This window comes from Bos javanicus, chromosome 12 (genome assembly GCF_032452875.1).
Source record: "Bos javanicus breed banteng chromosome 12, ARS-OSU_banteng_1.0, whole genome shotgun sequence".
NCBI classification, from domain to species: Eukaryota; Metazoa; Chordata; class Mammalia; order Artiodactyla; family Bovidae; genus Bos; species Bos javanicus.
In genome coordinates, this window is record NC_083879.1 from 52,366,642 (window position 1) to 52,381,471 (window position 14,830).

The 14,830-nt window shown below is 37.3% G+C and overlaps 1 protein-coding gene across 18 annotated transcripts in view; it reads right to left on the bottom strand.

Annotated features, from left to right (window-relative positions):
* The window catches only part of MYCBP2 (MYC binding protein 2), a 266,865-nt gene that overhangs the window by 196,254 nt on the left and 55,781 nt on the right, over window positions 1–14,830 (bottom strand). For all 18 annotated transcript variants that reach the window (XR_009740049.1, XM_061435145.1, XM_061435153.1 and 15 more), the window contains exons 5-8: window positions 10,003–10,199; window positions 3,705–3,947; window positions 3,398–3,469; window positions 1,822–1,918 (exon numbers count right to left, since the gene is read on the bottom strand). Coding sequence is in view for 17 of the 18 variants with exons in the window: in XM_061435145.1 (XP_061291129.1) it covers window positions 1,822–1,918; window positions 3,398–3,469; window positions 3,705–3,947; window positions 10,003–10,199 (609 nt within the window). In the remaining variant the exon portion in view is untranslated. The remainder of the gene's footprint in view (window positions 1–1,821; window positions 1,919–3,397; window positions 3,470–3,704; window positions 3,948–10,002; window positions 10,200–14,830) is intronic.

The following is a 14,830-nucleotide window of genomic DNA, read 5'->3' on the forward strand; positions in this document are numbered from 1 at the left end:
CATATGCTAAATGAAATCGAGGGATTTCAACTGAATAAGAATATTAACGAGTCACTTTTTTTTTTTTTTTACCGTGATGGAATATATAAAACAGCTGCATGTAGACCATTTTCAAATGGTCTTTCTCAGTTACAGTCTCAGTTAAATGACCAAGGTCTTTCAAAAGCAAATCCTTTCTATTAGTATCCATCTGTCTTGAGGGGGTGGGGCATGGGATTGAGAACTTTTCTTCCATTAAGACATCCTAAAATGACTTACACAGAGTGACAGAGGTGCTCACTGGAGTGAGATTCACTCTGCACAAAATTAGAAGGCATCCCCATTTCAATACACTAATCAATGGAATATATTTTGTGACACTAAAATGATGTCACAGAAGACTATTTAATGACCTGGAAATATATTCAGAATACTGAGTGGAAGGGATAGGTTAAAAAAGCAATAAATAGCATACAATCACTTTTGTACATGTATGTACACAATATGCATAGAAAAAAGGAAGGATATTTTTCACTAATATGTCAGTAGTGGTTACAGATCGGAAGTGGGGTTACAATTAATTTTTATTTTGTTTTGCTCATATGATATTTATATAATAAATGTGATTACTTTTAACATATATATATATATAAGGGGCACATGCTATTTCTTAACATTTTTGCTGTTATTGTTGTTATCATCATCATCATCATTATCATCAGGATCAGAGGGATCAGAAACATGGCCTTGGACTTGTGATGATTAAAAAACAAACAAACAAACAAACAAACAAACACAAAACAAACAAACCTCCTGTAGACATATCTGAAAAGTGTTATTTACCAAATGGCTTTAATAAGTCATCTGTTTTCCAAAGTAGCTTTATTTGTGAAACACACATGAAATGTGACATTTAGCTTACCGTGGCATCAGGTACACTAATTTGGATGTATATATATAGAGAGAGAGATAGATAGATAGATAGATAGCTATATTCAAATAAATGTTTCATGAGGTTATAAAAAATCTTAAAAATTAACAAGCAGCCAGGGAGCAATTAACCTTCACACTGCGTTCTTCAGAAGTTCTCAATCATTTTCAGATGGCCAAGTGCCTTGAAGTAGTTTTGCTCCTTACCATGAAATTGCTGGTGGATGTATTAAACACTGAAGATTTTAGTACAGAGAATGTATTAAGGTATAAGCAAATTCAAATACCTTACAGTGGAGAATATATTATGCATTTGCCCAAGAATTTAGACAGCACAGTGATCTGAAGGATAAATACATATGTACAACCTCAAAATTAAAGCAAAATGAATTGTGTCCAAAATGCCTTATCAGAGTATTATCAAAAAGTATAAATGAAAAAAATTTTTAAATTCCTGACCCACCCTAAAAACCTCTGTCTCTGAAAACTCTTTAAAAATAAATTAGAAAACACAAAGCACACTGTTGTTAAAGTAAAAATAAAGAGAAGGTTCTTTACACCAAGATTATTCAAGAGCCAGGGTCGTGGGTTTATTAAGAACAACAAAGCCAACATCCCCCCCACTGATTCAGGAGCTGAAAAGGCATGGTAGGGGGAAACAAACTACAGAATTTGGGCAAGAATTTGAAAATCAGTATTAAAACACTTCAGACTATATTTACAGTATCTGTTTTTCTCACATGCATTAATTTTCTATAGACTATAAAATGTTCTGCATGTCAAGATTGCTTCAATCTGTTTGTAAGCAAGCACTGCTCCTTGCTAACCATTCTTTATATGTCTCAGCGGCCTAACATGCACATCTCTTAAAATCACCTGTGAAGACAACAGACGACTAGTTGAGTAACATACCTGGTAACAGCACAGTGCCATCCTGTTCCAGTGTTTCAGGGCTTATTCTTATGGCTGTCATGCTGTGGTTATTCACATCTCTATACAATAAATAACCCTGACAACAACAAAAAAATTTTGTGTTCTTATATACTGAAATATTTTTTCATTACCCACTTACTAGAAGAAGTAGTCATACAGGTCTGTATTACAGTGTTTTGAGGTACAATAATACATCAATATTGATGTCTGAAACATTAAAGATTTAAATCTTTAATGATTAAAGATTTTATATTTTAATCTTTAAAGATTAAAGACTTAAAATATAAGAACCTGAATATACTTTAATAAGAGTAGGTATTATATACCACTAAATATCAATTTAACCTATTAATTCTACAATATAAATATTAGATACACTACACAGGACAATAAAAATATTTTGGTCAAGATTATTATATCACTTGCCAAGTAAATAACAGAAACGACTGCTGTTACTCTCACAAATATCTAGGTTAATATTTAAAAATCAGTAAAGTAGTGGTTTTAGATAGAGTGATATGTCATTGAACATACTTCAGTAAGTATATTTCCCAGGACATTATTTGTTAGATAAAATACAGAAGTGGCAAATAAAAATTTGAAATATTAAACCAAGTTATGTTTTGAGAGACAATCACTGAGTAATTAATTTGATAATTAAATTTTAATTTCAAAATCTCCCCCAAAAGTTGATATATAGAAAGACTATTTTTCATACAACAATAATTTTTATAATTTTCAAAATGCTTTCAAATATCTTTTTTCAACTGATGCTGACGACAATCTGAGAGCTAGGCAAGATAGGCATGCAGGGACATCTTTATTCTATATTCTTCCACAAGGAAACTTGGGCTTCACTTCTCAGGAAAGGATAGTATAAAATAGATATTTCCGGCCCTTTGACCTTCGTTCATTTGCTTCATTGTTCGTTTGCCTCATGCATCCAATTGCTGACACCCAGTTGGTCATGTCAGTCAGGTGATGAGAACACAGCATTAATAGAACTACACAGGCCCAGATCTTTTCTCTCACTGGTTATTCTCTGCATGCACCTCCATGCAGGCAGCTGCCTACTGGGCAGGCCACACACCACTCCCTGGAAGGCACTGATCTAGACTTAGGATGGAAGAGTTCATGGTAAAAAGCTTTAATTTGGCTTTGGGTCACAGTTACATTCCCAATTCAGATTTGCAAATAATAAAGGTGGTCTTTGATGCTTAACTAGAGGCTCACTTAAACAAGGACTCCAACAGGAGACATATTTATTCCCATTTTAAGCTAAATCACACAGGATCAAATAAACTAGCTGAGTTGTCCACAGTCTCACAGCTGGTAAGAAGCAAGGCCAGACCTAAAAGTAAACCTCTTATGAAAGTGTCAGTGTTCCACGCCAACGTTCTTTATACTACACCGTATCATTAGTATAGTCATATTATTAAAAACACGCTATATCTGTTTAAATAGAAGTGATATTATTTACTGATGACACAAGTATGAACCACATATTTTAAAAGACAGGAAGAAAAGTTTGGTTTACTGTGAGATATTCTCCTACCTGAGCATACCCTAACCAAGACTTTTTTTCTTTTCTGTTTCTGATGCGAGATGTAGAATTATATATATGGCCCTGCAAAACAACAAAAGTTAGTTCTAGCAACAGTTTTATAATTAATAACCTGTGAAAACTAACATACATGGATGAATGACATTTAACACGTATATTCCATTTTGATTTTCAAAGAAATAACATCAAACTTAGATGGCACTCTAAAAGCAAGAAACAGAAGATAATTCAGTATAAGATATAACTTGCACTCTGATTAAGAATCACTTACCCAAAAAAGAAAAAAAAAATCACTTACCCTAACCGTTCCACTGTATCCAGAGCCAATTTTGTACAATCCATCTTTGCATAACAGATAAAGAAAAAATCCATCATTCTGAAGCAGACATTGATCATCCTCATCAACAGATATTTCTTTTAATGGCCACTTGTGCATTAAAGCTGCTTTCTTAATGCCATTGCTAAACCAGTCCTGAATTTGAATTTTTCCCACCAACACTGCCTGTACACTTCTCTGTAGTGAATTTAATATCATTGGCACCTAGTCAGAAGAAAAACATTTTCAAATGTCTCAAACACAAAGCAGACTAAATAAAGATATTTTATTAATATATCATTTATAAGAAAAAATGTTATTCAGAACGATTATATTTGGCATGTCAGCAAAAAGTAGCAACTGAAAATCTATAAGAAACAAATCTCAAGCAGGACAAAACAAAAATGTAAATACAAAGAACATTAATTTGCTTTTGTGACCAAAAACACTGAAATATGCATTTTTCTCCAAAACACAGGTTAACATACTAGATTAGTAAAAAGTATGAATACTGAAACATATTTTTTTGTATAGAGTGCACACAAACCAAAATGGTATCTTTGTATGATATGTATATCCATTAATATATTGTATGACATTGAAGTACAAAATTAAGCCTAAGAGAAATACTGCTCTTCTACAGATGAAACAAAATTTCCAGTATTTCTCTTCTACGTTGTTTATTATGCCTAGTACCCATTAACATCAACATTTTTCTGTGATATGAAAACTTAATTTTATGAACTATGTATTTATCCAGCATTCATTTAAATGAGTCCTCAAAAGTCACCAGCATGGGACCAATAGTCGGACCCCAGAGAAATCCCCCTGCTTCTCACTTTTTGCCTCTCTCTCACTACCCAAGGATGGCTGCCACGTATCTGACTGCAGGGCAGACCCAAGGGCACTGTGTCAGCTCCAGTTCTCCAGCTCCACTGTCCAATATGACAGCCACCAGCCACACTGAGTACTGGGCTCTTAAAATAGGGTTAGTGTGACTTGAGATGTGATTTAAACATAAAATACACACTGGCTTTTGAAGGCTTAGTTAAAAAAAAAAAAAAGTATAGATTTTATTAATAATTTCATATTGATTACATGTTGAAATTATTTTTGGATATATTGAGAAAATCCATTATTAAAATTAATTTCATCTGTTTCTATCTTCTTAATGTGACTAATAGAAACATTTAAATGACATAGGTGGATTACAGTATACTTCTATTGGACAGCACTGTTTTAGAGGGCAGAGATTCAGAGGGATAAATAACCCACTGTTCATTGATATTTCCTCTTCCCCTTTGAGACCTGAGGCCTCTGACCCAATCAAAATGCAGAACTTTTACTTTTAGGAAACTTTTATTTATGTATATGGTTGAATACTACAAATTCTCCCCCTAGAAGTAACTACATTAAACTTAAAACTGTCTTATCTAGAATTGATATGCACATTCTTATATGCCACAGCTTCAATTTTTTTTGTTTCAGATACTTTTAATGAGTCTACTATCAAAGATGATACTCTTCCTTTTTTCTCAAATCCTCCAAATTGAGCTATATAATCCTCTCTAGTTAAAGCATTATTCAGAAGTTACTTTATTGTGCCTGTAACAAAATTGTATCACATACTATATTTTCCTTACGTAATTTTTCTTTTTCTTCACTGAGTCAACAATTGCCCTATTTTTGCATTTGCTAAGTTTCTTCTATACCTACCCCTATGGGTTCCTCATCCTCCTCTCAAACATCATCTCTAATGTTTCCCGTTGGCAATATCCTTCAAGAAGCCCTGCTCCCTAAGGACAAGGGCAGGCACAGAGGTTGAAACTGTCCCATGCCTTGCATGTTCAAAAGCATCTTTATCTTCCCTCACACATGCCTGAGAGCTGCACTAAGCAGAGTGAACATCATTTTCCCTCAGAACTCTGAAGGCACCATTTGTTATTCTTTATGCCAATGCTGCTTTTGAGAAGTCCAACAACATTCTGCTCAATCTCTGGTACATAACCTGCCTTTGCACTCTGGGACCGTTATTCTTTCTTTATTGTGTTATGATTTTGCAAAGTCATTCTTGGTGTGAGTCTTTCTGTCATTCACTGTGTTGGGCACTCAGTGTGTGTTCTGTTGATCTGAAATGTGTAACTTGGGGGACGGGAAGGCTCCTTATGAAGCTTAGGTAATTTCTTCCTCTCTGCTTGTTGTTGTTTAGTCATTCAGATGTGTCCAACCCTTTGTGACCCCGCAGATTGCAGCCCACCAGGCTCCTCTGTCAATGGGATTTCCCATGCAAGAACACCACAATGGGTTGTCATTTCCTTCTCCAGGAGATCTTCCTCATCCAGGGATCAAAACCCACATCTCCTGCATTGGCAGGCAGATTTTTTACCACTGAGCCACCAGGGAAGCCCGTCCTCTCTGCTTGAATACCTATTAAATACTGGATTTTCTAGAAGGATCCTCTAATTTTACTTTATATAATCTATTTTCTTTCTTTTGCTCTGTTTTCTATTGTCTGGGGAACTCTTTAATCTGAACTTCTAACGCTTCTACTGATTTTATTGTGATCTTATATTTTTTAACTTGCAAAATCTTTGTTCTGAATTTTTCAAAAACACTGCTCTTTAATGTAAATAATCATCTTTTCATCCCTCTTTAAAATACAAATTACTCTTAGAGTTTTTCTGTCCCCTGTACTCTTTTCAGCAAAATTGTTAGTATTATTATTACTATTTTTACTGATTTAGGGTATTCTGTCTTTCACGTTAACCCAGTAATACTTGGCTCTCTCTCTCTCTTTAGTCTCTAAGTCATGTCTGACCCTTGCGACCCCATGGACTGTAGCCCGCCAGGCTCATCTTTCCATGGGATTCTCTAGGCAAGAAAACTGGAGTGGGTTGCCGTTTCCTTCTCCAAATACTTGGCTATACACTTATTTGTAAAGAGTAAGCAACTAAAAAAACTGACAGAAAGCTGCTGTGAACCGACAGAGTCTGACAGACGGCGAGCTCACCTCAAACTGATCCTGCCAGGTTCAGCAGTTTCACTGCAGGGTCTCTTACTACCTGCCAGATGTCTGCATCTGTAAGTCTTTCCTCACTTTTTTCTCCAAAAAAGAATCTTCCAGTCTTTTTCCTAGAAGCTATAAGCCTCACTCTCAGTATACTGGGAACTCTGAGGATGGAGGAAGGCCATCATCAATATGGAGACTTTCACTTAATCTCCACATTCAGCCTGGCTCCTCAATTTCACTCTCAACTGTGCCTGGTTTCCCCTGGCCTCTCTGGCTCAAATTTCTTTACACGGAAAACCTAACTCTTAGGGGTAGGAGAGGAGGACAGGTGACTGGCTGGGAAGTGTAGAGGAAGGGCTCTGGGGTTCTGGAGCTTTCATTACACAGAATCCCAGTCTATTTTTAGCTTTTCCCCTCACCACCATTTTCCAGGCACCTATTACTTCCAATTCTAAATTCTATCTGTATTTTTAGGTGAAAATCAACTTACCTTCTGTGGGTATTAGCTTCTTCAGAAGTTTAAGCTTTCCCAGTATTTACGTTCTAAAAATGTGTCCCATTCTTAGAAGTTTATACTTTAAAAAGAATCCTTTATTGTAATCTTTGTGGAGACTGCAAGGGTGGAGAGGAGAGCAGAAACTAGGCGTCTCCAACATGGCCCTATTTCTCTCCTGCTTTCTGAGTGTTAGCTTTAAGAAAACCCAGAACTACAATTAGAAGTCTCAGATGTACCCCTTTTTTTCTCCTATTGATTTCTCACCAACAGTGTGGCAGTACCTAGAAATTTTATTCTGATAAACTAGAGTTCGTTAATCTGAGGATTTCAAGTCATTCACCAATTCTGGAAAATCTTAGCCATTATTTTAAATACTATCTCTCCATGAATCTATTACTAGCCTTGTGGAACTCAGATTGTACTTCAAACTTCCTCATTCTCTATGTTTCTTATTTTTCATGTTTTATCTCTCTGTGCTGCATTCTGAATAATTTCTTCCTCTATCTTTCAGTTCACTGCTTCTATCTTCAACTACATTATCCACTGGTTAACTCATCCTTTAAGTTTCTAATTGTAACCATTTGGTTTTTCATTTCCAGGAGTTCTATTTGGTTTGTTTTCTGATCTGATTATCTTTTATATCCTTATTCCTTAATAATACTTTTGACACTTTATTAATCATATTAAATATATACACACTTAATATCAAATTATTTATAGAGAGAGACTTGGCAAGATTGATTCTGCTTTACTCTCTCTTTTCTCTCACATTGGGAGAAAGGAGACTCTCAATGGTGGTGCCTTTTTTCTATGTCCTTTTTGTTCGTGAGTCCAGATTCAGTAGTGTTGTGTCAGTGGGAAGTCTGTGAAATCTGGAGTTCATGTTTACAGAAGGGACTTTAGTCTCTTCCAGTAAGAGACCTCACATTATGAGCAACCTTACCTTAAAGTCTCAGCGTAAGCTTTTTGGAACAAGATAAGTAATTTGCATTTGGATCCCAGATAATTTGAGATGCAACAGTTACATTTTCGGAGAAGGCTTTTCTTACCTGCTCCTAATCATTGCCCAGCCAAGAGAGTTTTGTGAAATGAATAGGTAGGTGAAATGGGGCCAAATCACGAAGAACACTATAGGTCATGTTAAGATAACAGGTTTTAATATGGCCTTTGACTTAGAGCTGGGGATACAGTGATGCGGAAGGTCCTTAGAGAGCCACCGCTGTTGCTTCAGAGGATTGAGTAGTTTTGTGCAGCCCAATGCTTGAGCATAACTACAGCCAGACAGACATGGGTTCAAGTCCTGTCTCTGCTATCTGAAGGCTCTCTACACTGTAACTACATAAACTTCTTCCAGCTTTCAGTGTTCCACTCTTACTGCTATTTCCATGCTTTAGCACATAGATACCAAGACTATTCTCTCTCTCTACACCACCAATACCAACACCTCCTCCCTCTGCACTGGCTAATTTCAACTCACTGTTTAAGAACTCATGTCATATCCTCTCAAATAAATCTACACACAAAAAAAATCACTGGATTCTAATAAGTACCTTGTATATGGTCACTATATTTTTAACATTTGGCATGGATATTTGAATGTTTGTGTTATTCTATTAAAATTTTGAAAGTATTTATCTACATTTAAACTAAAATTTTGCTGAATCCTTAAAGCTTCCCTGGTGGCTCAGCTGGTAAAGAATCTGCCTGCAATGTGGGAGACCTGGGTTCGACCTCTGGGTTGGGAAGATCCCCTGGAGAAGGGAAAGGCTACCCACTCCAGTATTCTGGCCTGGAGAATTGTATAGTCCATGGGGTCGCAAAGAGTCAGACACAACTGAGCAACTTTCATTTTCATTTTTCACTTTCAAAGCACAGCAGAGAACAGTTTGGAAATCAATAAATTGGACTTCAAAATAAGTAAGAATCATAAAGACGGGAAAGAGGACTTCAGCAGGACAAAAAGAGGGAAAAGAATAAGAACAGAAATCTAGAGAAAGGACACTGCTCGTGTTTGATATGGAAAGTTCAAAATCGCTGAACAAGTCACAGACAGTAGCCCATTTACCCCTTTCCCTATATTTGGCTGCTAATGACAGGGTTCAGGCATCCCTTCTACATGTTCTGGAGATCATCCAAGGGGCCAGGAAAGAGCACGTAACAGAGACTTAAAATTGTAACTTCTTCAATTTCCAGAAAACATTCCAAAAGAATTAAATCCAGTCTGCCTATAAGTAAGTTTCTATTTCTCATCACTAACAAGGATGAAGAGCTTATTCCACAACTGCCCAGTAAAAGCTCAAAAAAAAAAATGCTGTATGTGAAGCAGAAATAGCTCAGAAACACATCAATCCACGAAAAACTATCACAACCAATTAGAAATATCGGAAAAATAATATATGCTTTTCTTTCAATGGGGAAAAGATATTTAGAAACTATGAAGGAATTCTACATTTGAAAATTCAGGGCAAGATGGGAGGTGGGGGAGGACAGAGAGCAAGCCCATGTTAAAGGAAAAGGAGGCTGCAGTGCTGACATAAAAACTACACTGAAGATGTAAGTTTTCGCCAAATTTCATTTTATTATACCTTTCATGTCGCAGCATTAAACACACATGCAGTTTAGATCAACTGTCTTAGGTTATTTATACATCAACCTGGGATAGATCAACCACTATACTGAGCAAGAAAAAGCAGTGAATTCCAACTGACAGAAATTGAGGCGAAATGGCAACTTGGTCTCTTGTCCATTTCTAAGCAGCTCGAGATATGAAATACCTGAATAGTTTGGCAAGCGTGGCTGCCATTGTTGGTGAGGATGGCAGAGATGGCCTGCAGTGTCCTTCCTGTCTCTCCCCAGGAAGCCACCAGACTAAAGAGACAAGCGCAGGAAAGTGCTGTCAGAGACTGTCCTGTGCTGTCGTTCATTCCAGTACTTCGAACAGTGATTTCCAAAAGGAGCTGGAAGAGAGACTCTGTGGATAAAACAGAACTCAATTATGTCATTCAACATACAGGACATTATATGGTATCTGTTCATTTATTTAAACCTTGCCTCGTTTTTCAAAAAAATACTTAAGGTAGCTACAACAGTTCACATTTGTTCCTTTCTAGCTACCCTTTTTCACCCAAAGTTAGAATATTTACATAAAAAGGATCTTACAGAATACTTAGTCCAACTCCATATTTTTGTAAATGAAGAAATGGAAATCTACCCACAATCATTTAAAAGAAACTTGCTTTCAGGCATTCATAGTATTCAAGAACTAGCCTATTTAGGAGTAACAAACTATTCATTGCATTTATTTTTACCTTTTAGATTAGGAAAATACAGGCTTCTTAAAATGTTATATGCCCAAAAAACTATGTATTTATTTGCAAAACGACAAAAGAATACATAGAACACATGCAAAAATTTGCTTTCATATAAAATTGGCTTAATTGCTAACACAACAGCAGTGCATACTCAGAGACACAGAGAGAAAGAAGAAGAAGAAAAGAACAGAGTCATAAAGAGAGAAAATTTGAGAACAATGGAAAAAAGGGGGGAAAGGAGAAGGAAGGAAGGGGGAGGAAGAAAGAAAGAGAGAGAACTGATGTGCTGGAATTCTCTGCAAAAGGCCATCTGTGTTTTATTTCTTAGCTCCCAGAAACTGAGGCTTCCTCTTGTAGTCCCCGTCTTCCGCATCTAATCCCTAATTAATTAAGTCCTGTCAATTTTACTTCCTAATTCCTCCACTTTTTGCATCTCATCAGCATCTCCCCAACCCATGCTATCTACCACCTTCTCTTAATTGGACTACTAAAAGTATTCATAAATTAGCTCCTATAATTCACTTTTGCACTCTGATAGTCAAAGAGAAATTTTAAACCAAAAAATCTGTTTTTTCTTTCAAATCTATTCACTCCTTTGTTATTTACTCCTCTTCCTTCTTTCCTTTCTCACTCCCTACTTCACTTCTCTCTATATCCTTCAGTCTTTTCCCTTATTCCATCTAGCCTTCACTCTGTCTCTCTCTCCAACTGTCCTCCTTTTCCTCTATCCTTTCATCTACCTTTTTCCTTTGTCCATCCCGCCATTATTATCCTGCCCATTCATCTTCTAATTATTCAGCCAGTATTTCCTGCATTCTCCCCGTACATCAGGAACTATCCTAGACATTGATGAAGACAAAGAACGTCCCTGGCAACAAAAAAAGTTAGATCAAATTGAAGAAGATAGTGTAAGACTATAAAGAATTTTTTAAACATAAGTAGACAGTGATGTTCAATTCCTTCTAGAAACAGAACCATCCTCCTTGGACACAGCCTATCAAGCTCCACATGGCCTATTCCCTGCCTCCCCATCCTCGCACTCTCCACTCTGCTCACTGTCTTTTTCCCTTCCTACCTCCAAATCTTACCAGTGTGGAGATTCCTTAAAAAACTGGAAATAGAACTGCCATATGACCCAGCAATCCCACTGCTGGGCATACACACTGAGGAAACCAGAATTGAAAGACACACATGTACCCCAATGTTCATCACAGCACTGTTTATAATAGCCAGGACATGGAAATAACCTAGATGTCCATCAGCAGACGAATGGGTAAGGAAGCTGTGGTACATGTACACAATGGAATATTACTCAGCCATTAAAAAGAATACATCTGAATCAGTTCTAATGAGGTAGATGAAACTGGAGCCTATTATACAGAGTGAAGTAAGTCAGAACAAAAAACACCAATACAGTATACTAATGCATATATATGGAATTTAGAAAGATGGTAAGGATAACCCTGTATGTGAGACAGCAAAAGAGACACAGATGTATAGAACAGTCTTTTGGACTCTGTGGAAGAGGGCGAGGGTGGGATGGTTTGGGAGAATGGCATTGAAACGTGTATATTATCATATGTGAAACAGATCACCAGTCCAGGTTTGATGCATGATACAGGGTGCTCGGGAGTGGTGGGATGACCCAGAGGGATGGGATGGTGAGGGAGGTGGGAGGGGGGTTCAGGATGGGGAACACATGTACACCTGTGGCGGATTCATGTCAATGTATGGCAAAACCAATACAATATTGTAAAGTAATTAGCCTCCAAAAATAAACAAATAAAAAGACTAAAAAAAAACCTTACCACATGCTCTCCCCACCTGCCTAGAAACTTAGTTAACTCTTTCTTACTCACCCTTCAAATCTCCAATGTCACATCTTCTCTGAAGTCTGTTATTAATTCTTAGAATTCCTGCTTACATGCGTCCAACAGTCTACAGCTAAATTCCATAACAGCAACAATGTTTATACTGATAGCCCTTATATTATATGCTCTTAGCACAGAACATTTAAGTGAATAATTGAGAGCATATCCTCTAACCTTAAATTGAACAGAAAGACTGATATAAGGGAAGGATTTTTTAAAAACTGAACAATTTGTAAATCAAATCCATCAGCAAAGGGATGTCTGACGTATAATAATCATCAAGCTATCCTAACAATATGAGAGATGCATATATATTTTCATGAGCAACATGAAAAAAAACACTGTGGAAAAAGTGTAACTAATAGAAAAAACAGAGATTTCTATACAAATTTTACTTTAAAGAACCAAATTACTACTCAAACCTTGGAGCTAATTAAACAACATAAAAAATATGAAGTGATGGTAAATGCCTGAACAGAAAAATAAGTCAAAGCAGTGAACAGATCAGAAATAAGCATTGGAAGGATAGAAGAGAGACCACAGACAGTACAGCAGCATTTAAAACTGTTAGTAGGGAAATGAAAACAAATTATGATCAGGAGACCTAAGCTTGGATAGAAAGAAGATAATTAAACTAAAGCACATATTATAATTTTAAAAGCCAGCATTAAGAACAAGATCTATTTTGAAAAGAATAAAGGAAAGGGAATATTTATGTATAACATGAAAATAAAAGAAAGTATATAACAAATGGTAGAGGAAAACAGAATGGCAGAAGATCTAGGAGGAAAGGAATGATCAGCATGTTGTTCTAAGTTAAGATATAGGGTATACTGGTTTCAGTGGGCGTTGTAAATACTTCAATGATTGGCTAATTTACAATCTAGAGCTAAGGACAACTAGCAGTTCAGTTCAGTTGCTCAGTCGTGTCCGACTCTGTGCAACCCCATGGACTGCAGCAGGCCAGGCCTCCCTGTCCATCACCAACTCCCAGAGCTTACTCAAACTCATGTCCCTTGAGTCGGTGATACCATCCAACCATCTCATCCTCTGTTGTCCCCTTCTCCATCTGCCCTCAATCTTTCTCAGCATCAGGGTCTTTTCAAATTAGTCACTTCTTTACATCAGGTGGCCAAAGTATTGGAGTTTCAGCTTCAGTTTCAGTCCTTCCAATGAATATTCAGGACTGATTTCCTTTAGGATGGACTGGTTGGATCTCCTTGCAGTCCAAGGGACTCTCAAGAGCCTTCTCCAACATCACAGTTCAAAAGCATCAATTCTTCAGTGCTCAGCTTTCTTCACAGTCCAACTCTCACATCCATACATGACTACTGGAGAAACCATAGCTTTGACTAGATGGACCTTTGTTGGCAAAGTAATGTCTCTGTTTTTTAATATGCTGTCTAGGTTGCTCATAACTTTTCTTTCAAGGAGCAAGCGTCTTTTAATTTCATGGCTGCAGTCACCATCCGTAGTGATTTTGGAACCCCCAAAAATGAGGTCTCACACTGTTTCCATTGTTTTTCCATTTATTTGTCATGAAGTGATGGGACCAGAAGCCATGATCTTAGTTTTCTGAATGCTGAGTTTTAAGTCAACTTTTTCACTCTCCTCTTTCACTTTTATCAAGAGGCTCTTTAGTTGTTCTTCACTTTCTTCCATAAGGGTGGTGTCATCTGCATATCTGAGGTGATTGATATTTCTCCCAGCAATCTTGATTCCAGCTTGTGCTTCATCCAGCCCAGCGTTTCTCATGACGTACTTTGCATATAAGTTAAATAAGCAGGGCGACAATATACAGCCTTGACACACTCCTTTCCTGATTTGGAACCAGTCTGTTGTTCCATGTCCATTTCTAACTGTTGCTTCCTGATCTGCATACAGATTTCTCAAGTGGCAGGTCAGGTGGTCTGGTATTCCATCTCTTTCAGAATTTTCCAGTTTCTTGTGATCCACACAGTCAAAGGCTTTGACATAGTCAATAAAATAGAAGTAGATGTTTTTCTGGAACTCTCTTGCTTTTTCAGTGATCCAACGGATGTTTGCAATTTGATCTCTGGTTCCTCTGCCTTTTCTAAATTCAGCTTGTGCACACCAGGACCCAAAGATCCCACAGAGACTGAGACAGAACTGTGTCTGAGAGTATCCTGTGGAGGTACAGGTGAGCAGGGGACTGCCGCAGGGGCAGGGGCTCTGGGTGCAGCAGACTTGGGTATGGCATAAGCCCTCTTGGAGGAGGTCGCCATTAACCCCAACACAGAGCTGCCAGAACTTATACAGGACCGGGGAAAAGACGCTTGGAGAGCACAAACAGAACCTTGTGCATACCAGGACCCAGAAGAAAGGAGCAGTGACCCCACAAGAGACTGACCCAGACTTGCCCATGAGTGTCCAGGAGTCTCTGGCAGATGCATGGGTCA